The sequence below is a fragment of the Cervus canadensis genome, chromosome 30, assembly GCF_019320065.1.
Source record: "Cervus canadensis isolate Bull #8, Minnesota chromosome 30, ASM1932006v1, whole genome shotgun sequence".
Classification (NCBI taxonomy): domain Eukaryota; kingdom Metazoa; phylum Chordata; class Mammalia; order Artiodactyla; family Cervidae; genus Cervus; species Cervus canadensis.
In genome coordinates, this window is record NC_057415.1 from 16,571,542 (window position 1) to 16,597,240 (window position 25,699).

Consider the following 25,699-nt stretch of genomic DNA (forward strand, 5'->3'; position numbering starts at 1 on the left):
TAAATTATGGGAGTGGGTCTAGTAAGATCTTTACAACCTCAAGACATTCTTTTGATTTATTGTAATAACCTAATTAAAAAGTATATAACTCCCTTGCTAACGCTAGTGAGGGGGGCACTCTCCGTACCCCTTCTGATGTCTGTGTCAGAAGTTTTCTCTGTCTCTTTTCATACTTTAATAAAATTCTGCTACACAAAAGAAAAAAAAATTGCTTGGAGAAATATCAACAACCTTAAATATGCAGATGATACCACTCTTAAGGTAGAAAAGATAAGAGGCACTAAAGAGCCTCTTGATGAAGGTGAAAGAGGAGAATGAAAAAGCTGGCTTAAATCTCAACATTCAAAAAACTAAGATCATGGCATCTGGTCCCATTACTTCATGGCAAATAGAAGAGGAAATAATGGAAACAGTGATAGATTTTTTCTTGGGCTTTAAATCATTGCAGACAGTGACAGCTGCCATAAATTAAAAGATGCTTGCTTCTTGGAAGAAAAGCTATGACAAACCTAGAGAGCATATTAAAAAGCAGAGACATCACTTTGCCAGCAAAAGTCTGTCAGTTTTTTCAGTAGTCAGGTACAGATGTGAGAGTTGGACCATAAAGAAGGCTGAGTGCTGAAGAATTGATGCTTTTGAACTGTGGTGCTGGAGAAGACTCTTGAGAGTCCCTTGGATAGCAAGGAGGTCAAACCAGTCAATCTTAAAGGAAAGAAAAGAAGAAAGTGAAGTTGCTCAGTCATGTCTGACTCTTTGCGACCCCATGGACTCTAGTAGACTACCAGGGTCCTCCGTCCATGGAATTTTCCAGGCAAGAGTACTGGAGTGGGTTGCCATTTCCTTCTCCAGGGGATCTTTCCGACCCAGGGATTGAACTCAGGTCTCTCGCATTACAGGCATATGCTTTACCATCTGAGCCACCAGGGAAGCCCTCTAAAGGAAATAACCCTGAATACTCATTGGAAGGATTGATGCTGAAGCTCCAATACATTGGCCACCTGATGGGAAGAGCTGACTCACTGGAAAAGACCTTGATGCTGAGAAAGACTGAGGGCAGGAGGAGAAGGGGGCAACAGAGAATAAGATGGTTGGATGGCATTACTGACTTACTGGACATGAGTTTGAGCAAACTCTGGGAGATAGTGAAGGACAGGGAAGACTGGCACGTTGCAGTCCACGGAGAATTAGACACAACTTAGCCACTGAACAACAACAATCAGTATTCTTGCCTGGGAAATCCTGTAGATAGTGGAGCCTGGTGGGTTACAGTCCATGGAGTTGCAAAAGAGTTGGACACAACTTAGTGACTAAACAACAACAACAAAAATTCATTTCTTTCTGATGCAGAATTCACTTTTACCCAATTAAAAGTAGAAGCTATTTCATAAGTTTGGAAACTATAAAGCAAAGTTATAAAATTTAAAATTAAATCTCTATCCCATTTAAGCTTTCATTATTTATTTTGTTTTCTTCTTAGGGGCCAATTTCAATGTCTTCAATGTCTTACAATTTCAATGTAAGGTTAGTTTTCAATCACAGACTTGCTAAAAGCTTCAAAAGTGATAATTTTTTTTTTTTTTTTGCCACATCATTCGTTGAATAAATTCATTAAAGATTTCCAACTTTCTAAATAGAAGAAATCAAAACATACAGGACCCATTTAAACAAAAAATCACTGTTGTGAGGACAGCAGAGGTTGACTTACAGACCAGTTCTTCAAGACTTCAAACATTTCTAATGTCTGCTTAATGATGGGCAATAACAATAAAGTATAAACTGCCATGCTTGCTTTTTAAAAAAACTGTTATTCAACATCAGCTTCTCTCACACTGTGTTTGTTTGGGTAGGCAATTTACTCTTGCACTGTATTTATGTAACTGTTCCTCCCTGAAGCATTTACGTATCTTTAAGAAATATGGCATTTTTATATGTACATTTTTATAATATAAATGTAAATATATAAATTTTGTGTCAGCTATGATTCAGCAGTTTTAAGTCTAAAGTCAGTAAAGGGATGTGGGCCACCAATGTTTCCTTACTTAATAAAATAGCACATAACACATTAATTTTAATTTTTATGAGCTATCCCATTTCCACTGATTAAAAACATGATTTCTGTCTATATACACATGAAAATATAATCAGATTTTTGGACACTTTAAAGTATATTTTGTGTATGACCTTTATATGCTTGTTATAAAAGTATTTTAAGTTCAAAGCAGTATTATACTTGCTAATAATTACCAATATTTTAATCTTGCTGTACTTTTCATCAGAATTCCTAGGACACTTCCCACTAAAGAAATAAAGACTCTAGAAAAATAAACGATGACAATTGTTCATTAAATAAAAGCAACTTGGGGGTGGGAAATAGAAGCTGTTTGAGAATATACAACCAAATCATAGTGTACATTTAATTTACAAAATTTCTTATTTTTTCGGTTTAAACAATTCTTAAAATTTCCTTTCAAAAAGCATACTGATTATATTTTAAACACGTATCAAATATTGCAAACATATTTTTTCTCCTTTTACTAGTAACCCCTGTCCCCCTAAACAAAATCCTAGTGAAATAGATACTGGGTGTGTGGTCAAAGCCTGTGAATATAGGCTATACGTAGGTTTGGTCTGTTGTGTTTCCTCTGAGCAAAGAATTAGAAACTTATGGCCTGCAGCCCGTATAACTGCACCTTTGTGGAGCTTGCTATGTGGGAACATATTCTTCATATAATTTTTAAAGACATTTTCTTTGCCAAAAAATGAATCATGTTCATAATAGAAAAGTTGGGAAATATAAAAAAGGACAGGGAAAAAACCCTGTAATCCTACCACCTAGTGATACCTACTGGTGATACTCCGGTGTGTTTACTTCCTGTCTTTCTTTTTAAACAAACAAAAATATAAACGTATGCCTATAAAAATATGATTATGCTGTTTACAGAGTTTGAGTTCCTGCTTTTCTCAATGGATCAAATGTTCTTGGTTGCTTCTCTTTCTCCTTATATGTTCTTTATAAAAATGTATGATTTTAATGGCCAAAAATACCTTCATTGAATGGATATAGCATAAGGTAAAATAAAGAATGGTATTTATAATTTTATAGCTTTTAAAGTTTTACTTTGTGTAAGTAAAATTTAGTTTTATTTTTGTTTGTTTTTACAAAAATTGTTATATAAAATAAAACCTTAAAAGCTGTAAAATTACAGATATCACATTTTTGACAACCGATGTCTTTTAGCATGCTATTCAACCCGTGGTACAAAGCCTATTTATGGTTCCATGAGACTTCCCTGGTGGCTCAGATGGTAAAGCGTCTGCCTACAATGCAGGAGACCCGGGTTCAATCCTTGGGTCGGGAAGATCTCCTGGAGAAGGAAATGGCAACCCACTCCAGTATTCTTGCCAGGAAAATCCCACAGATGGAGGAGCCTGGTGGGCTATAGTCCAAGGGGTCTCAAAGAGTCAGACACGACTGAGTAACTTCACTTCACTTCAACTCCTCAGAGGCTAGGGAGGGTCAACAAGATAGGCATTGCACGAGGATATGACATTCCCATATTTCAGGTCATGTCCCAAGGTCCATTTGAAATTGAGAGACTCTGTAATGTCACACATGGATAACCGAAGGTCTGCTTGTAAAGTCCACATGCTGAACTCCTACAAGCTGTAAAACAGAGTTGATGGGTTTATGATCCAACCTATTCCTATCATGGTGTATAAAATGGATGTTGTTACCTAGAAGAGAATAAGAATAAAAGGTAAAGGTTAACATATAGGGTTATTCATTAGATGTACTGCTTTCTAGAATCAGAGCAGTATTTTAACTTCTAATTAGTCCAAATGAAAAAGTTATTTACCTGGAGTACATAACATTCTCCATATGATGACACAATAAATTTTAATTAAGGTAGTAAAGCATGACAAAAATTATGGTTAAATAAGGTTGGTACTTAATGCTTTATGAGCTCCAAAGGGAAAGACTCTTAAATTATAACCTTCTGTTAGGTTTCATTAAATGTAATTAAATAAAACAGCTTGTCAAACAGACAGGAAGAATATGGAACTAGTGTAGATATCAAACCAGAAAACCATCTGTTTCTTAAATGTGATAACAGAATAAATCACTTCCTTAAAAAATTTACCCCTAATTTCCAAATTTAATAGCCTACATATATTATAACCATAGACTAAAAGAGGCTGAAAAAAAAGAGCATTAAGACAATCATATAATACAATTCTTCTATCTGCTCAAATGAAATAGTAGTGATTTATAGTCTAGGTCCTGTTTACTTTGATTTGTGGAATCAAGACCAGAATTTTAACATAAAACGACATTAGATTACTAAATATTATACGAGGTATGTTCTCTGCATTGTACCTATACACTGTCTACACTAACCATTGTAGATTTAATATCATAAACTGGCTTTTTATCAAATCAGTTCAGTTCAGTTCAGTTGCTCAGTCATGTCACTCTTTGCGACCCCATGAACTGCATCATGCCAGGCCTCCCTGTCCATCTCCAACTCCAGGAGTTAACTTAAACTCATGTCCATTGAGTCCATGATGCCATCCAACCATCTCATCCTCTGTCGTCCCCTTCTCCTCCCACCTTCAATCTTTCCCAGCATCAGGGTCTTTTCAAATGAGTCAGCTCTTCCCATCAGGTGGCCAAAGTATTGGAGTTTCAGCTTCAACATCAGTCCTTCCAATGAATATTCAGGACTGATCTCCTTTAGGATGGACTGGTTGGATCTCCTTGCAGTCCAAGGGACTCTCAAGAGTCTTCTCCAACCACAGTTCAAAAGCATCAATTCTTCAGCACTCAGCTTTCTTTATAGTCCAACTCTCACATCCATACATGACCACTGGAAAAACCATAGCCTTGACTAGATGCCTTTGTTGGCAAAGTAATGTCTCTGCTTCTTTAATATGCTATCTAGGTTGGTCACAACTTTCCTTCCAAGGAGTAAGTCTTTTAATTTCATGTCTGCAAGTCACGATTGCAGTGATTTTGGAGCCCAAATATAAAGTCCCTCACTGTTTCCACTGTTTCCCCATCTATTTGCCATGAAGTGATGGGACCAGATGCCATGATCTTAGTTTTTCTGAATGTTGAGCTTTAAGCCAACTTTTTCACTCTCCTCTTTCACTTCATCAAGAGGCTCTTTTAGTTCTTCTTCACTTTCTGCCATAAGGGTGGTGTCATCTGCATATCTGAGGTCAATTGATATTTCTCCCGCAATCTTGATTCCAGCTTGCCCTTCTCCAGTCCAGCGTTTCTCATGTGTACTCTGCATATAAGTTAAATAAGCAGGGTGACAATATACAGCCTTGACGTACTCCTTTTCCTATTTGGAACCAGTCTGTTGTTCCATGTCCAGTTCTAACTGTTGCTTCCTGACCTGTATACAGGTTTCTCAAGAGGCAGGTCAGGTGGTCTGGTATTCCCATCTCTTTCAGAATTTCCACAGTTTATTGTGATCCACACAGTCAAATGCTTTGGCATAGTCATAAAGCAGAAATAGATGTTTTTCTGGAACTCTCTTGCTTTTTTGATGATCCAGCAGGATGTTGGCATTTGATCTCTCTGGTTCTCTGCCTTTTCTAAAACCAGCTTGAACATCTGGAAGTTCACAGTTCACATACTGCTGAAGCCTGGTTTGGAGAATTTTGAGCATTACTTTACCAGTGTGTGAGATGAATGCAATTGTGCAGTAGTTTGAGTATTCTTTGGCATTGCCTTTCTTTGGGATTGGAATGAAAACTGACTTTTTCCAGTCCTGTGGCCACTGCTGAGTTTTCAAATTTGCTGGCTATTGAGTGCAGACTTCACAGCATCATCTTTTAGGATTTGAAATAGCTCAACTGGAATTCCATCACATCCACTAGCTTTGTTCGTAGTGATGCTTCCTAAGGCCCACTTGACTTTACATTCCAGGATGTGTGGCTCTAGGTGAGTGATCAAACAATCGTGATTATCTGGGTCATGAAGATCTTTTTCATACAGTTCTTTTGTGTATTCCTGCCACCTCTTCTTAATATCTTCTGCTTCTGTTAGGTCCATACCATTTCTGTCCTTTATTGAGCCCATCTTTGCATGAAATATTCCCTTGGTATCTCTAATTTTCTTGAAGAGATTGCTAGTCTTTCCCATTCTGTTGTTTTCCTCTATTTCTTTGCATTGATCACTGAGGAAGGCTTTCTTCTCTCTCCTTGCTATTCTTTGGCACTCTGCATTCAAATGGGTATGTCTTTCCTTTTCTCCTTTGCTTTTCGCTTCTCTTCTTTTCACGGCTATTTGAAAGGCCTCCTCAGGCAGCCATTTTGCTTTTTTGCATTTCTTTTTCTTGGGGATGGCCTTGATCCCTGTCTCCTGTACAATGTCATGAACCTCCGTCCATAGTTCATCAGGCCCTATGTCTATCAGATCTAGTCCCTTAAATCTGTTTCTCACTTCCACTGCATAATCATAAGGGATTTGATTTAGGTCATATCTGAATGGTCTAGTGGATGTCCCCACTTTCTTCAGTTTAAGCCTGAATTTGGCAATAAGGACCTCATGATCTGAGCCACAGTCAGCTCCCAGTCTTGTTTTTGCTGACTGTATAGAGCTTCTCCATGTTTGGCTGCAAAGAACATAATCAATCTGATTTTGGTGTTGACCATCTGTTGATGTCCATGTGTAGAGTCTTTTGTGTTGTTGGAAGAGGGTGTTTGCTATGTCCAGTGTGTTCTCTTAGCAAAACTCTATTAGCCTTTGCCTTGCTTCATTTCATACTCCAAGGCCAAATTTACCCGTTACTCCAGGTATCTCTTGACTTCCTACTTTTGCATTCCAGTCCTCTATGATGAAAAGGACATCTTTTTTGGGTGTTAGTTCTAAACGGTCTTGTAGGTCTTCATAGAACCATTTAACTTCAGCTTCTTCAGGCGTTACTGGTCAGGGCATAGACTTGGATTTCTGTGATAGTGAATGGTTTGCCTTGGAAACGAACAGAGATCATTCTGTCATTTTTGAGATTGCATCCTAATCCTGCATTTTGGACTCTTTTGTTGACTATGAATGCTACTCCATTTCTTCTAAAGGATTCCAAAATATAATACTTGGTTAACCATGATAAGATAGTTGTATAAATAAGTAAACCCAGCTATTTCCTTAATGGAGCTATAATTTTTCCAAAGGGTAGTATCAAAATTTTCTCTTTATTAAGTCTGTTCCCATCTTGGCACACAAATGATGCTTTCTATGCGCTCTTCATTCTTCGACAACAGAATGCATGCTCAAATAATGTCGAAACTTAAAGATGAGGGACTCAAAAAATAATGCCTTACAAGTCTGAGGATGGAAATAATTCATTCAGAAGTATGATTCAATGTCATTCTAGGCAAATTTATAGGACTCATTCTCATAAAATAAGGCTTGTTTTCTGGCTAGTCTAACTAGTGTAAATTTGTGAGAGGAAAAGGGAGATTAAATAAAATGAAAGATTTTAGCTAGCTATAATGCTTTGGCAGCAAAAAGTTATAATACTTGGTCAAGATCTTCCTTCTAAAGACTTCCTTTTAGACATCTGGAATTTATTAAAGTAAATGTTAATTTTATAACTTGGAGCAGCTATGCTCACTAATATGGACAGTTTTAAAGACAAAGAAGAACCAAGAAAAATTAGTTTTTGACACAGCGAGTTAGGCTTTTGGGGTGTTCAATACTTGAACATGGTTGAGCTCCAATGCCCAACCATTTAGCAGAGGGAAGCCAAAGGAATTTTAGGTGATCCAGATTGATCAGTGAAGCTACTTATAGATCAATGGAACAGGATAGAAAGCCCAGAAAGAAACCTAAGCACCCATGGTCAATTAATCTATGACAAAGGAGGCAAGAATACACAAAGAAGAAAAGCCAGTCTCTTCAATAAGTGGTGCTGGGAAAACTGGACAACTACATGTAAAAGAAATCAGAACATTCTCTGATACAATTTATAAAAGTAAACTCAAAATGGATTAAAGAAAGACCTAAGACTGCATACTATAAAACTCCTAAAGGAAAACATAGGCAGAACACTTTGACATAAATGACTGCAATATCTTTTGGATCTACCTCCTAAAGTAATGAAAACAAAACAAAAACAAGCAAATGGGGTCTAGTTAAACTTAAATGCTTCTGCACAGCAAAGGAAACCACAAACAAAATGAAAAGAAAACCCACAGAATGGGAGAAAATATGTACAAATGAAGCAACCAAAAGGGATTAATCTCCAAAATATACAAACAGCCCATGCAGCTCAAATCAAAAAACAAACAACCAATCAAAAATGGGCAGAAAATTTAAACAGCCATTTCTCCAAAGATGTCAAACGGATGGCCAAAAAGTACATAAAAAGATGTTTAACACTGTTAATTAGAGAAATGCAATTCAAAACTACAATAAGGTATCTCCTCACACTGGTAAATAAAAAAAAAAAAAAAAGAATGGCCATTATCAAAAAGTCTACCAACAATAAATGTTGGAGAGGGTGTAGAGAAAAGGGAACCTTCCTACAGGGTCAGTGGGAATGTAAACTGGTGCAGCCACTATGGAGAACAGTATGGAGGTTCCTTAAAAAACTAAACATAGGGCTTCCCTGGTGGCTCAGTGGTAAAGAATCTGCCAGCCAATGCAGGAGACATGGGTTCAATCCCTGATCCAGGAAGCTTCCACATGCTGAGCAGCAACTAAGCTCACATGCCACAACTATTGAGCCTCTGCTCTAGAGCCCCAAAGCCATAACTACTGAGCCCACATGCCACAAGTACTGAAGCCCTAGAGCCACTGCTCCGCAGGCAACAAGCGAAGCCCCTGGGATGAGAAGCTCGTGCACCACAACTAGAAAGTAGCTGCCACAACTAGAAAAAAGCCTGCATAGCAACAAAGACCTAGCACAGCCAAAAATAAATAAAAATTAAAAAAAACAAAACAAAACTAAGAACTACCATATGATCCAGCAATCCCACTCCTGGGTATGAATCTGGAGAAAACCATAATTTAAAAAGACACATGCACTCCAACATTCACTGTAGCACTATTTACAATAGCCAGGACATGGAAGCAACCCAATGTCCATCAACAGAGAAATGGATACAGAAGATGTGGCACATATATACAATGGAATATTAGCCATAAAAAAGAATGAAATAATGACATCTGCAGCCACATGGATGAACCTAGGGATTATTATACTAAGTGAACTAAGTCAAAGAAAAATAAATATCATATGACATCACATGTGGAATCTAAAAAAAATGATACAGATGAACTTATTTACAAAACAGAAACAGATTTCAACTTATGGTTGCCAAAGGGGAGAGACGGGGGGAGGAATAAATTAAGAGTCTGAAATTAACATATATATACTACTGTATATATAATAGATAATCAACAAGGACCTACTGTATTGAACAGGGAACTCTACTCAATATTTTGTAATAATCTACATGGGAAAAGAAGCTGAAAAACAATAGATATATGTATATCTATATCTGTATATCTGATCACTTTGCTGTAACTCTGAAACTAACACATTATAAATTATATTCCATCACTTCTCGGCCTTTTGGCTAAGATCGAGTATAAATTATATTCCAATATAAAATTAAATTAAATAAAAAAATAAAGCCATTTAAAAGATGTGGCTTAGAGTAATCATTATTGAATAAGTTGTTCCTATTGTTGCTTTCTCTTTTTTTGGACATGCTGCTGGACATGCAGGACCTTAGTTCCCTGACAGGGATTGAACCCATTCCCCTTACAGTGGAAGTGCAGAGTCCAAACTACTGGACTCCCAGGGAATTGCCCCTGACTTGCTTTCTGACACAGAGCAAAGTCTGCTAGTTTTGCTAGATATAAATAACTAGGTTGATTCCTCTACTGACACACAAAAAAAGTACTTGATGGTTTTCTCCCATTTGAAAATGTTCAGTTTAGTTGCTCAGTTGTTTCCGACTCTTTGTGTCCCCATGGACTGCAGCATGCCAGGCTTCCCTGTGCATCATCAACTCCCAGAGCTTGCTCAAACTCATGTTCATCAAGTCAGTGATGCCGTCCACTGATCTCATCTTCTGTCGTCCCCTTCTCCTCCTGCCCTCAATCTTTCCCAGCATCAGGGTCTTTTCAAATGAGTCAGCTCTTTGCATCAGGTGGCCAAAGTATTGGAGCTTCAGCATCAGTTCTTCCAATGAATATTCAGGACTGATTTCCTTTAGGATTGACAGGTTTGAACTCCTTGCTGTCCAAGGGACTCTCAAGAGTATTCTCCAACATCACAGTTCAAAAGCATCAATTCTTCGGCGCTCAGCTTTCCTTATAGTCTAACTATCACATCTCACATGAGTACTGGAAAAACCATAGCTCTTACTAGACGGACCTTTGTTGGCAAAGTAATGTCTCTGCTCTTTAATACGTTGCCTAGGTTGGTCATAGGTTTTCTTCTAAGGAGGAAGCATATTTTTATTTCATGGCTGCAGTCACCATCTGCAGTAATTTTGGATTCCAAGAAAATAAAGTCTGTTTCCCCATGAAGTGAAGGGACCAGATGCCATGATCTTAGTTTTTTGAATGTTGAGTTTTAAGCCGGCTTTTTCACTCTCCTCTTTCACTTTCATCAAAGGCTCTTTGTTCCTCTTCACTTTCCTCTTCACTACCACAACAGTGGTATCATCTGTGTATCTGAGGTCATTGATATTTCTCCTGGCTATCTTGATTCCAGCTTGTGCTTCATCCAGCCTGGCATTTCGCAAGATGTACTCTGCATATAAGTTAAATAAGCAGGGTGACAATATACAGACTTTACGGATTCCTTTCCTGATTTGCAAACAGTCTGTTTTTCCATGTCTGGTTGTAACTGTTGCTTCTTGACCTGCATACAGATTTCTCAGGAGGCAGGTAAGATGGTCTGGTATTCCCATCTCTTTCAGAATTTTCCAGTTTGTTGTGATCCACACAGTCAAAGGCTTTGGCATAGTCAATAAAGCAGAAATAGATGTTTTTCTGGAATTCTCTTGCTTTTTCTATTATCCAATGGATGTTGGCACTTTAATCTCTGGTTCCTCTCCCTTTTCTAAATCCAGCTTGAATATCTGGAAGTTCATGGTTCACTTACTGCTGAAGCCTGGCTTGGATAATTGTGAGCATTACTTTTCTAGCATGTGAGATGAGTACAATGGTGCAGTAGCTTGAACATTCTTTGGCATTGCCCTTCTTTGGGATTGAAATTAAAACTGACTTTTTCCAGTCCTGTGGCCACTGCTGAGTTTTCCAAATTTGCTGGCATATTGAGTGCAGCACTTTCACAGCATCATCTTTTTATTTGAAATAGCTCAAGTGGAATTCCATCACCTCCACTAGCTTTGTTCATAGTGCTGCTTCCTAAGGTCCACTTGACTTTGCATTCCAGGATATCTAGCTCTAGGTAAGTGATCACACCATTGTGGTTAGCTGGGTCATGAAGATCTTTTTTGTATAGTTCTTCTGTGTATTCTTGCCACCTCTTCTTAATATCTTCTGCTTCTGTTAGGTCCATACCATTTCTGTCCTTTATTGAGCCCATCTTTGCATGATATATTCTTTTGGTATCTCTAATTTTCTTGAAGAGATCTCTAGTCTTTCCCATTCATTCTATTGTTTTCCTCTATTTTTTTGCACTGATCACTGAGGAAGGCTTTCTTCTCTCTCCTTGCTATTCTTTGGAACTCTGCATTCAAATGGGTATATCTTTCCTTTTCTCCTTTGCCTTTTGCTTCTCTTCTTTTCTCAGTTATTTGTAAGGCCTCCTCAGACAACCATTTTGCCTTTTTGCATTTCTTTTTCTTGGGTGTGGTCTTGATCACTGACTTTCATACAATGTCACGAACCTCCGTCCATAGTTCTTTAGGCTCTCTGTCTATCAGATCTAACCCCTTGAATCTATTTCTCACTTCCACTGTATAACTGTAAGGGATTTTATTTCGGTCATACCTGAATGGTCTAGTGGTTTTCCCTACTTACTTCAATTTAAGTCTGAATTTGGCAATAAGGAGTTTATGATCTGAGCCACGGTCAGCTCCCAGTCTTGTTTTCGCTGACTGTATAGAGCTTCTCCATCTTTGGCTGCAAAGAATATAATCAATCTGGTTTTGGTACTGACCATCTGGTGATGTCCATGTGTAGAGTCTTCTCTTGTGTTGTTGGAAGAGGGTGTTTGCTATGACCAGTGCATCCTCTTGGCAAAACTCTGTTAGTCTTTGCCCTGCTTCATTTTGTACTCCAAGGCCAAATTTACCTGTTATTCCAGGTATCTCTTGACTCCCTACTTTTGCATTCCAGTCCTGTATGATGAAAAGGACATATTTTTTTTTGGTGTTAGTTCTAGAAGATCTTGTAGATCTTCATAGAACTGTTCAACTTCAGCTTCTTCAGCATTACTGGTTGGATTTGGACATGCTGCTGGACATGCAGGACCTTAGTTCCCTGACAGGGATTGAACCCATTCCCCTTGCAGTGGAAGTGCATATGTCCAGCATAGACTTGGATTACTGTGATATTGAATGGTTTGCTTTGGAAATGAACAGAGATTATTCTGTCATTTTTGAGATTGCACCCAAGTACTGCATTTCGGACTCTTGTTGACAATGATGGCTACTCCATTTCTTCTAAGGGATTCTTGCCCACAGTAGTAGATATAATGGTCATCTGAATTAAATTTGCCCATTCCAGTCCATTTTAGTTCACCGAAAATATAGATGTTCACTCTTGCCATCTCCTGCTTGACCACTTCTAATTTACCTTGATTCATGGACCTAACATTCCAGGTTCCTAAGCAATATTGCTCTTTACAGCATCGGACTTTATTTTCATCACCAATCACATCCACAACTGGGCATTTTCACTTTGACTCTGTCTCTTCATTCTTTCCGGAGTTATTTCTCCACTCTTCTCCAGCACCGTATTGGTCACCTACCGACCTAGGGAATTTATCTTTCAGTGTCATATCTTTTTGCCTTTTCATACTGTCATGGGGTTCTCAAGGCAAGAATACTGAAGTGGTTTGCCATTTCGTTCTCCAGTGGACCACGTTTTGTCAGAACTCTCCGTCATGACCCGTCCACCTTGGGTGGCTTTACGTAGCATGGCTTATAGTTTCATTGAGTTAGACAAGGCTGTGATCCGTGTGATCAGTTTGATGAGTTTTCTGTGATTGTGGTTTTCATTCTGTCTGCCCTATGAAGGACAAGGATAAGATGCTTATGTAATCTTCTTGATGGGAGGGACTGACTGTGAGGGAAACTGGGCCTTGTTCTGAGGGGCGGGGCCATGCTCAGTAAATCTTTAATCCAATTTTCTGTTGATGGCCAGGGCTGTGTTCCCTTGTGTTGTTTGACCTGAGACCAAACCATGGTGGAGGTAATGAAGATAAAGGCGACCTCCTTCAAAAGGTCCTGTGGATGCACTAGTGCCCCCGACCCGGCAGCAGGCCACCACCGACTCATTTCTCTGTCAGAGACTTCTGGACACTCACAGGCAAGTCTGGGTCAGTCTCTTGTGGGGTCACTGCTCTTTTCTCCTGGGTCCTGGTGTGCACAAGGTCTTGTTTGTGCCCTCCAAGAGTCTGTTTCTCCAGTCCTGTGTAACTTCTGTAATCAAATCCCACTGGCGTCCAAAGTCAAATTCTCTGGGGGTTCTCAGTCCTTTTGCCAGATCCCCAGGTTAGGAAATCTGTTGTGGGTCCCAGAACTTTCTTAACAGTGCAAGAATTTCTTTGGTATAATTGTTCTGCATTTTGTGGGTCATCTGCTCACCTCCACTTAAATTTTTAAAGAGTATTATAGCCACATACAAATCACCAAACCACCACTGATTTTCCCTATCCCAAATACCTGGAATCACTCAGGCACAGAATGATGGCCACAGTACATCCAGTAAACAGACATCAAAAATATACAGGAGTGTTTGAAAACAAACAATGTCCCCTATGAAAGCACAGTATCCTGACTGCTACCATGTCCAACTGCCCACTTTTACATGGTGGCTATTTTATAAAGAAAGTGGATGGCCTCTTGACTTCCAGAAAGCATAAAAAGCACACTGCTGAAGCTGAGCTTTGATGCTTACCTGGACCTAAAATGAGTGTTCCACCTTGCTGAGCTGGATCTCCTTGAAAATCAAAAGGAGGGCCAGTCACTGCTCTCCACAGGCTCCGAATGCTTCCCGAGAGTATATTTGATTTTACATGGGGGCTCTGTCCTGAAATATTAGGAATTGTCTTTAGATGTTATCACTTTATATTTGACTTGATATTAAGGTAATGTTAGTATTTTTAGAAAACAGTCTCTCTCTTATGTGTTATCTTACTTTTGACTTGCCTTTTGTTCTTCCTTCGAAGAACAGTTTCTCAGTCTTTCACTACCGATGTTTTAGACCAGATAAGTCTTTGTCCTGAGTAACGTAGAGTGATTACCATCATCCGTGCTCTCTGAACTTACTACATGCCATAGCAACCACCATTTACCAAACTGTGACAAATAAAAATGTCTCCAGAAAGTGCCATATTAAATATCCCCTGGGGGAAGGGGTCAAAATTGTCTCCAGTTGAGAACTACTGCTTTAAAAGAAGTGATGACGGACCCAGATCATTTTCTGCCACTGAAAAATGTCAGCTATAGAATTCTCAAACTGGCAGCGCTTTCCTTTTTAATCCCCCATTTATATTTGGTTTAGTCTCTTACCTAGTAATAGATACCTACATTCCTCTTCAGAAGACATTGTGGCACAGACTACTGCTATATGCTGGTCGAAACTTGTTTACTCTTTCTGGGACCACAACTAAACATTTACCAGTCTTTCTGGGGTTTGGTATGGCTATATGACTACAATCAAACCAATGAGTAAAATAATGTGTGCCACTTCCATGACATCTCCCAAAAACTTTTCCAGAGGTGATTATCCATGTTTCTGCTATTAGGTTGGTGCAAATATAGCTGCAGTTTTTGCATTGCTGGAAATTTGCCATTTGATATTGGAATACATTCTTAATAAATGATATGTTATACACCATTTTAATACACATTGCTCATTTTATATTTTTTGCTAATGACTTATTACCTGCTATTTATTTCATATTTATTTTGGACTATGGAAATGATGTTAGACAGCCAAATCCGAGCAATTTTCTCATTTGAGCTTAAAATGAATTGTAAAGCAGTAGAAACAACTCAAGAATGCACTTGGCCCATCAACAGTTCCTAACTGTTGATGAATGTACAGTGCAGTGGTGGTTTAAGAAGTTTTGCAAAGGAGACAAGAGCCTTGAAGATGAAGAACATAGTGACCAGCCATCAGAAGCTGACAAAACCAACTGAGATCATCAAAGCTGATCCTCTTAAACTACATGAGAAGTGGCCAAAAAACTCAATATAGGCCATTCTACAGTCATTGGGCATTTGAAGCAAATTGGAAAGGTGATGAGTTTAATGAGTGGGTGCCTCATGAGCTGACCGGAAATTTTTAAAAATGTTATTTTGAAGTGTTGTCTTCTCTTATTCTATGCAACAACAATGAAGCATTTCTCAATTGGATTGTGATGTGCAATGAAAAGTGGATTTTATATGACAACTGGTGATGACCAGCTCAGTAGCTGGACCGAGAAGAGGCTCCAAAGCATTTCCCAAAGCCAAATTTGCACCACAAAAAGGTCATGGTCACTGTTTGGTGGTGTCTGATTCACTAAAGCTTTCTGAATCCTGGCAAAACCATTACATCTGAGAAATATGCTCAGCAAATTGATGAGATGCACCAAAAACTGAAACGCCTACACCTGGCATTGGTCAATAGAAAGTGCCCAGCTCTTCTCCATAATGCCCGCATGTAGCACAACCAATAACTTCAGAAGTTGAACAAATTGGGCTATGTAGTTTTGCCTCATTTGCCATATTCACTTGACCTCTCACCAACTGACTACCACTTCTTCAAACATCTCGATAACTTTTTGCTGGGGAAAATGCTTCCACAACCAGCAGGAAGCAGAAAATGCTTTCTAAGAGTTCGTTGAATCCCGAAGAATGGATTTTTACACTACAGGAATAAACCAACTTATTTCTTGTTGGCAAAAATGTGTTGATTGTAATGATTCCTACTTTGACTAATAAAGATGTGTTTGAGTCTAGTTATGATTTAAAATTCATGGTCTAAGACATCAATTACTTTTGCACCAACCTAAATACATCCTTTGAAGTTTGGATTGACAATGGCAGAGCCACATGATGGAAGTGGCCTGAGTCTTTCCTCCTGTGTCCCTCAATAGCTGCTTGGAGAAGCACCCAATAGAAAATCCTTCCTTCTTGAAATGTGAATGAAAAGGAACTAACCTCATACTTTATGCTACTGAGACTTTGAGGTTTAGCTGTAACAGTAACTATAGCTACCTCTCCATCTTTGCTTGTCAGTTTTTCTATTTCCTTTTTTACAGTTACGGATACTTTCACTACCTTTGAGTAAAGAAACTACCTGTCTTATAACTTATCTTTTTCGTACCCCTGCCTTTTATTTAAAAAAAATTTTGAAAAAAAAAATTTTTTTTTGACTCCACCAATTCTAAGGCCAGAGAATGACGGAGCAGTGAGACATTGCAGCCCAGGTCTTCCTGCCTGCCGCGGTCTGCCTCTCCAGGTGCATGTCAACCAGTGTACACCAGTTACCAGTCCCATTTATCTTCTCCTGTGGGAGTCACAGCACAGAGTAACCCCTCAGCCCTGTGGTCCAGCTTCAACTAGTGCTTTTGGCTTTTTATTTTAATGATTATGCTGCCTTTGACCTGCCTGATTTCTTATTATTTCCAGATACCTATTGTTTTCTTCATCTCTCCAACTTTTCTATTTCTTTTGTGCTTATAAGAGGATGGGCATTCATTTTACCAAGAAACAAATACATTCTCATTAGCTTAGAGACATGGGTAAAGGACTAAAGTTTATGTTTTTTTAGGATTTTATACCTAAATGTTCATAAATCCAAACTATCCCCTTATGTCCAAAGAAGGGTCATTTAATATTTCTGAAATTTTAAAAATTCAATAGAAGAAGATTCCACAACCTAGAATTTTACAATCTTGGCTATAAAGCACAATCTAATTTTGCCAGTATGAATTTATTTATGTGTAAAACTCCTGCTTTTTAAAAAAATTTTTTCCCCTTTACTTTGATTCTTGGACTCGAGACCAGAATTTGAATTTGAAATATTAGATTAAGTATTATATGAAGCATGTTTCCTGCATGCACTTATCTGCTGTCTATAGCAATCACTATAGATTTAATACCATAAACTGGCTTATTATAAAGTAAGGCAAAATGAATGGTAAACCCATTACTTCCTTGAATTTAGTGGCTTTATTTTCTTATTGTTTGTCTTTATAACCTGTCCCATTAATTTTAAATTATTATATTTTATTTTCAGTGTTGTTTTCAAGTAGAATTATTCTGAGACTGATTCTAAGACTTGTGCTTTTTCAGGTGGGAACTTTAAAAAATCATTTCATGAGAACCTAATGTTTTCTGTTTGGAAAAAGAGTTGTTTGACATAGATCAAAGGAGTTTAAATGATTTGAATATACTTTCTTTATAATTATAAGCATGTATTTTGCTTTAAATTCATCTGTTTTCTTTGCAATTCTCTATCTTTATTGAGGCAATGAATGGTGAGGTGTTACTAAAGTAAAACTCACAGTTTATATCAAAAGCAGCTAAATGATAAACAGACCTTACACATGCTGAGGCTCTGATATAGCACAGGAAAATAGTCTACCAAAGATTAAGGTTCACAATCTGTACTGTGGCAATTACCTATACTAAAAAGGGAGGAGGTAAAAAAGAACAAATTCTCTATCTATGCTACCTCATCAGTAGTCTTAACAAAGTTTAGGTCACTTTCTTTAAAAACATTAGTAAAGGAACAGAAGAACTGTACAAAAAAGATCTTCATGACCCAGATAATCACGATGATTTGACCACTCACCTAGAGCCAGACATCCTGGAATGTGAAGTCAAGTGGGCCTTAGGAAGCACCACTATGAACAAAGCTAGTAGAGGTGACAGAATTCCAGTTGAGCTATTTCAATCCTGAAAGATGATGCTGTGAAAGTGCTGCACTCAATATGCCAGCAAATTTGGAAAATTCAGCAGTGGCCACAGGACTGGAAAAGGTCAGTTTTCATTCCAATCCCAAAGAAGGGCAATGCCAAAGAATGCTCAACTACTGCACAATTGCACTCATCTCACATGCTAACAAAGTGATGTTTAAAATTCTCCAAGCCAGGCTTCAGCAATACATGAACCGTGAATTTCCAGATGTTCAAGCTGGATTTGGAAAAAGCAGAGGAACCAGAGATCAAATTGCCAACATCCGCTGGATCATTGAAAAAGCAAGAGAGTTCCAGAAAAACATCTATTTCTGCTTTATTGACTATGCCAAAGCCTTTGACTCTGTGGATCACAACAAACTGTGGAAAATTCTGAAAGAGATGAGAATACCAAACCACCTGACCTGCCTCTTGAGAAACCTGTATGCAGGTAAGGAAGCAACAGTTAGAACTGGACATGTAACAACAGACTGGTTCCAAATAGGAAAAGGAGTACGTCAAAGCTGTATATAGTCACCCTGCTTATCTACCTTATATGCAGAGATCATCATGAGAAATGATGGAGTGGATGAAGCACAAGCTGGAATCAAGATTGCCAGGAGAAATATCAATAATCTCAGATATGCAGATGACACCACCCTTATGGCAGAAAGTGAAGAAGAACTAAAGAGCCTCTTGATAAAAGTGAAAGAGGAGAGTGAAATAGTTGGCTTAAAGCTCAACATTCAGAAAACTAAGATCATGGCATCTGGTCCCATCAATTCATGGCAAATAGATGGGGAAACAGTGGAAACAGTGTCAGAATTTACTTTTGGGGGCTCCAAAATCACTGCAGATGGTGATTGCAGCCATGAAATTAAAAGACACTCCTTGGAAGAAAAGTTATGGCCAACCTAGACAGCATGTTGAAAAGCAGAGACATTACTTTGTCAATAAATGTCCATCTAGTCAAGGCTATGGTTTTTCCAGTGGTCATGTATGGATATGAGAGTTGGACTATAAAGAAAGCTGAGCGCCAAAGAATTGATGCTTTTGAACTGTGGTGTTGGAGAAGACTCTTGAGAGTCCCTTGGACTGCAAGGAGATCCAACCAGTTCATCCTAAAGGAGATCAGTCCTGGGTGTTCATTGGAAGGACTGATGTTGAAGCTGAAACTCCAACCCTTTGGCCACCTGATGGGAAGAGCTGACTCATTTGAAAAGACCCTGATTCTGGGAAAGATTGAGGGCAGGAGGAAAAGGGGATGACAGAGGATAAGATGGCTGGATGGCATCACTGACTCGATGGACATGGGTTTGGGTGGACTCCAGGAGTTGGTGATGGACAGGGAGGCCTGGCGTGCTGCGGTTCATGGGGTCGCAAAGAGTCGGACACGACTTAGTGACTGAACTGAACTGAAAGGAATTGATCATGTCAACTCTGCTTTATAAGTAGCAGCTCTGTGATCTGTCCGTCTATGTCTCTACTTCAGGCCCTGTCATTTCTTTCTAGCCTATTACTAAAAACTTGCCAAGAATACCAATTACAATTGATACCTCCTATTTGGCACGTTCCAATTGCTCCTATAGCTGGCAACAAGACTTCTCCACTCAAACACTTTTATGACTCCCCCACTGCCTTGAGAACAAATCCAAACTCCTTGGCTTGTTCCCAGACTCAGTCCCTTGGCTCACACAATTCCCAACTGGCTCCTAGACTCCCGCCAGACACAGAGAACTGCAGTTCTCCAAGAGTCACAATTTTTCATACCGATGTGCTACTTTCTGTCAGCTGCAGCGTTCCCAGCCTCACTTCACCCAGCTAACTCCTTAAAGAGTGAGCTTAGACAACACCATCTCTAAGAAGCCCTCCCAGATTCTTCTCTCCCTGTGCATTTCTGGTGTTACAGGCATTTCTGCATTATAGATATCACCAGTACATGCTCTTGTCTTTTACAAGCTCTAAGCGGTAATGTAATTAACTCTTTGCTTCTTTCTCCCAGGGAAGATTATGAGCATTGGGAGGGCAGTGGCTGTGTCATTTTTTTTTTTTTTTTTTTTGTGGCTGTGTCTTTTGTCACAGTTGTCCCGGGAATAGCCAACACAGTGGGTGTCATTCTCAACATTTGTTGAGAATAAGTGATCTGGGTTCTACTTGAGTTCTCTTGTTTGGTATTTCAGAAGCCAAGTTCCTTTTATCTAAAACACATATAAATAGTTCACCTAAAGCTTATTACACTTTTAATTATAAAGAATTGTGCAAGGGCAGGGAATGTGGACCACATAGAGATGAATACAACATCAAACCTTTCAACTAACTATACTACTAATCACCTTAAGTTCAATCACAGAGTATATAATAAAGTATAAGGTGCTATTAAAAAACAATGAGGGATGAAATTGCTTCTGCTGGTAGAGCTATTTAGAGCCCCTTTGAGTTGGGCTTTAGATGAAAACTAAGATTTAATCAGTTAAAGAACATAAGAGTGTTCAAAGCCATGGTGTTGAGGTATGAAAATATATTAACTTAAGCAATATTATTTTTCTTTTAACTACAAAAGTAAAATATACTCATTGTTAAAAAAAAAATTACAAAAGCCACTTTTCTCACTCCTATGTCTTGGGGTAAACATTGCAGTGTCTTTTAAAACAATTTTCATCACACACACGTATATAATAGTATAGATACTTATGTTTATGAAAATGGTTTTTATTTTCACAAAAATGAAATCATACTGAAACACTGCTTTGCAACTTGCATTTTTTCATTCATTTAGAACTTCATCAACAGCCTTCCACATCATTACATCTAAGAAATGAATCTTTTAGAGTATCGTGAATCTGGACCACTTACTAGAATCATAAAGAGCAGGCTGATTTATGAATTTACCATTTGTTCCCCTATGCATATATATGCTTATGTGAAATGTGAAATACACTATTAGCATTTCCTACTTGAGACATGTCTTACCTGAGGAGGCAATTTCTTCACCTCTTTTCATTCCCAATCTTTTATAAATTTCTCTCTCAGGATCAACATAGATTTCATGAGAATACCCAGTTAGTTTACAGAAAGGCTGAAAAAAAAAGTATTGTTGGAATTTTTATCAAGACAAATGAGAGAAAAATAGTGATAATCTGACTAAATTTTAGCAAATTTAGACCCAGTTTCGATCCCTGGGTCAGGAAGATCCTCTGAAGAAGGGAATGGCTACCCATTCCAGTATTCTTTCCTGGAGAATTCCATGGACAGGGGAGCGTGGCAAGCTACAGTCCATGGGGTTGCAAAGAGTTGGACACGACTGAGTGACTAACACATCAGTGATTCAAGTAATTATATAATTTTATGTCTAAAACAGATTTAACCTGTTAGGGTCCCAATTGGCTATATATTTACCTCAATATGATGGTAGGATGACTGTCCAATCACTATGAGAGTGACATTTGCTTCCTTTAGGAGAGAAAAAGGACATGTACATATTATTAGAAATTATGTTTCCCCTAATTATAACTTCCCCTAATCCAACTCTTTTCTTCCATTTTAATGCCACCTATAGGCTTCCAGAAGAATGGTATAAACAGCCAAATTGTGTGAGTCAAAGCAATTATGTTAAAATATTCAATTAATTCAGATGATTCTTTTGCTAAGTAAGAATTTAAAAATAATAGTAATTCTTTACACTTTCCCCAAAGGCATACATTAAACTAGAATAAAAACTATTAAAGTAGGGTTATTTAATCAGACAACTTTATTCTTTCACATCTCAATTGACAAGGTCTGCTGAAAACAGATCTTAATTTTACAGAAGCTACCAATGCTTTCACTAAAAAGCTAACCTGGGGACAAACCTCTATATGCTTGAAGAAATACACCTGTACGTGGTTGTCACAAGAATGTGGAATTGTAATTCTATTAAGGATACAAATTTTTCACCTTTAAGTTATACTAGTAACTTTCTGTAATGAACAACTATTTGGAGTGTCTGTATTACAAAACTAAAGAAAAGAAAATATTTCTAGCATTTCTGTTTTTGGTAATTATCAATCAACATTTGAGAATAGGCAGGTTATTAGGTAACATCAAAATTATTATTATGGTTAGTACTTTTATAATCAGGCAGTAATGAATAGGACAGAAATACACTTCCAATGAGTCTCTTCCCTTTTTGGATGTGTTGGGGTGATGTGTGGGATGGTGATAAGCTGGATTTGTGAGTGTCTGCGCTGGAGAGGCGGCGCATTCCGCACCTCATGCCATCACACTCCTTAGAAATGGCAGGTGAGTTTTACCAGGCCGCCCGGAAGCGCGGCTCGCTGCTGCTCACTCTCGGGAAACTTACTTGTAAGAAACTCTTGGGGATTTTGGCCAGATCTTCTACGTATTCCTTGCAGATGTAACACAGGAAATGCTGAAATCCCAACACAGGCAAAAAGGACAAGTTAGCAACTAACACTCTCGGAGTCAGAAATAACCAAGTACTTAACTATGCGTGACGTTAACCAAATGCAACACCCAAGACGGTTAGAGATGTCAAGGGTGCCCAAATGTGCACTGAAATTGGGCCCCACCCAGTCTCTGTTAGGCCTCTTGGCTCGCTGAGAAAATGGCCTTGGCTTGGCGGGCTGCTTTTCCTTTCCCGTTCAAGGAAGCGAGAGCGGAGTCCGCCTTCCACCACCTTTAGCGGACGACCACTAGAGGAAGAGCCAGGCCCGGCGGGCTCCGTTCTCCGGTCCTGGACCATTCCTGAGGCCCGATGTAACTCCCCCCAGGGGAGGCCGTGGAAAAACAACCTCCGTCCCTGCCTGCAGGTGAGGTCCCCGCGCCCGTGCTCACCCGCACGAAGACCACGATAGCCCGGCGCTCTCGGAACAGCTCACCAAACGGCACAGGCCTCCCGGAGGCGTCCAGCACGGGCAGCTCGGCCACGGCGGCGGCCAGGGGCTGCCAGCTCTCGGGGCCGCTTGGGACTGGGGCTGGGGCGGCGTGCCCGCTGACCTGCCGCGTGACCGGCGCCTCGGAGCGGGCTGCCATCGCGCCCTACGTCCGAGGACCCTGGGAGAGCGACCAAGCGGGATGGAGGCTGGGTGGGTTGGATCGCCGCCCGGCGGAGCGCAAGGGGCGGGGCTCACCGCGGGGCGGAGCTGCCCGGGGCCCAGGCTCGGGGCGGAGCTCCGGGGCCTAAGGTGCACCCGGCCGGTCTTGTACGCGGCTCCGGTGGTTCCGAAGCTGCAGAAGGGTACAGAACCACTCTGGAGTTTTCTGACTCAGCCGCTCATGGTACGAAGAGAGGCAGAGACGCAGAGAGAGACAGGGAGGAGGGGTAGGGGGAAGGCGGGGGAGCGGAAAGAGAGAGAGACTAGAGATAAGAGAGACAGAGTCGGGGGGAGAGAGAAAGACAGAGACAGAGAGACGGCGGGGAGGGGGGATCGGGAGGCAAGAGAGAGAAGAGAGAAAAGAGGAGAGCGAGATACCAGAGGCGAGAAAGGAGTTAAATATGAAGAAAGCCCCCGCCCTCCGTAGCCATCTGGGCTGAAGTTAGCTTTTACCTTTTCAAGAGAATCAGCTGTCTACCAAGCACATCCATATTTATGATCTGCTAGATTTAGTCTGGTTTAAATCCACTCCCTCCTCAGTTCTCGTGCTTTTTTTTTTTTTTTAAGCTATCATTAACATACACTGTAATGTACAAATCTTAAGTGTGGATTTAAATTTTTTTTTTAGTTAAAATTTAAACATTTGTCAAAACTTTATCATGGAAATTTAAAAACATGCCCAGAAAGTTGAATTTTACAGTGAACACTTATATATCCACCACCTAGATTCTACTGTTAGTTAACATTTTACTCTATCAGAATCAGTGCATCTGTCCAGAGTTAGGTGAGTTTTGCCTAATTATTCACCCATCTTATCCACTTATTGTTGCATGCTCAGTCCCTCTTTTGCAGTCCCCTGGATGGTAACTCCCCAGGCTCTTCTGTCCATGGAATTTTTCAGGCAAGAATATTGGCATGGGTAGCTGTTCCCTCCTCCACAGGATCTTCCTGACCCAGGAGCCAACCCAAGTCTCCTGTGTCTCCTGCTGCATTGCGGGCAGATTCTTTACCACTGAGCCACAACTCCGTAAAAGTATGGACCATTGCTATCACTTGAGAAAATTCCCTCAATTATATTTTTTAAGAGCTGGTATAATAAACCTATTTATAAATGTGCTAGGTTGTTTCAGGAGTCCGTTTTCTTTCTTCAAACTTTTGTTGTGCTAAAGCTATTTACTAGGTCCTTAAGTGAGATGACTCTGTGTGAGTATGTATGTATGTAAATGATGGATTGAGAAGGATGAGAAAAATGGATTTAAATGACTTTGCATCAGTTTTGTAGAAGTCCTATAGTAGGACTACCTACCAGGTAGTCTTTTGAGCATGTTTCTATCCCACCTTACTTTCTCCTGGGGCAGGCTGTAGACAAGCATGCATATGGGAATTTAGGAATTTCTGCAGCCTCTTTGAGACTCAGCTGGTCCTGGACTTGGAGGTTGGTCTTGTACTGGGGTTTCTCATAGATGGTGACAACGTGTCCAAGCCTTCCAGGGCAGAACAAGACAACATTCAGGTTCTTTGTCTTTAAAAGTTCACCCACCTTTGTTTCTGGATTTGTGGTTTAGAAAATATGATCCTGTAAAGTCCTTTGGACTGCAAGGAGATCAAACCAGTCAATCTTGAAGGAAATCAACCCTGAATAATCATTGGCAGGACTGATGCTGAAGCTCCAATACTTTGGCCACCTGATGCAAAGATCCAACTCATTGGAAAAGACCCTGATGCTGGGAAAAATTGAAGGTAGAAGAAATAGAGGGTGCCAGAGGATGAGATGGTTGGACGGCATCACTGATTCAATGGACATGAATTTGGGCAAACTCTGGGAGGTACTGAGGGACAGGGAAGCCGGGTGTGCTGCAGTCTATGGGGTCACAAAGAGTCAGACACAACTTGGCGACTAAGCAACAACAAAATGTATGGTATTTGTTTAGTGGAAGACCTTCAGGATCACCCTTATCTAGCACAGAGTATTCACTCTGCCACAAAGTACGGAGAGACTGATCCCAAATCCTCTGGCTTTCGGTTGTGTAAAGACATACATTAATGAACACACATTTAAGTGCTCCTAGTTTGAGAAACTCTGCTGTGGGTTTGGACAGTTCTAATCATAGACCTATTTCTAAGTCATGATCTGCCAGTGCTGGGGTACCACAGATGCACTCTCAGGGGCACTGCAGCATATTTTAAATACTTGAGGGAAATAGAGGTTATCTGTTTGACATCCTTCTTATGAGTGGAGGTAGGTCATGATTTCCATTAGACTGCATTTCTTTTCACTATATTTTGAATAATGTCATATCTTTGCCAAGCTGGGTTTCTAACAATTGTGATAAAAAGCTAGAACCTCACAAAAATCACTGTGTTTAGGGAATGAGGCTGGAGATGTCCAATCTGATTCCAAGATTGGAGAAGTTGTGCAATGTCCAACAGGTAGGCATGCCCTGGGTGAAATAAAGATGTTACTTTTTCTTTTATAGTGCGTGTGTG

General features: G+C 39.6%; 1 protein-coding gene across 3 annotated transcripts; it reads right to left on the bottom strand.

Moving 5' to 3' along the window:
• Window positions 1-662: 662 nt before the first annotated feature.
• PRXL2C (peroxiredoxin like 2C) lies at window positions 663-23,235 on the bottom strand. Of its 3 annotated transcripts, none has more exons than XM_043453196.1 (6): window positions 22,953-23,235; window positions 22,459-22,527; window positions 21,516-21,569; window positions 21,090-21,195; window positions 14,126-14,257; window positions 663-702 (listed from the first exon to the last, which is right to left on the bottom strand). In XM_043453196.1, the coding sequence occupies exons 1-6, from the start codon at window positions 23,148-23,150 to the stop codon at window positions 698-700; spliced, it is 564 nt and encodes a 187-aa protein (XP_043309131.1). In that variant the 5' UTR covers window positions 23,151-23,235; the 3' UTR covers window positions 663-697. The 3 variants fall into 3 exon arrangements, with proteins under 3 accessions (XP_043309131.1, XP_043309130.1, XP_043309132.1); XM_043453195.1 differs by lacking the exon at window positions 663-702 and adding an exon at window positions 1,442-3,735 and having other exon boundaries at window positions 22,953-23,234; XM_043453197.1 differs by lacking the exons at window positions 663-702; window positions 14,126-14,257 and adding an exon at window positions 1,442-3,735.
• Between the last annotated feature and the right edge of the window lie 2,464 nt (window positions 23,236-25,699).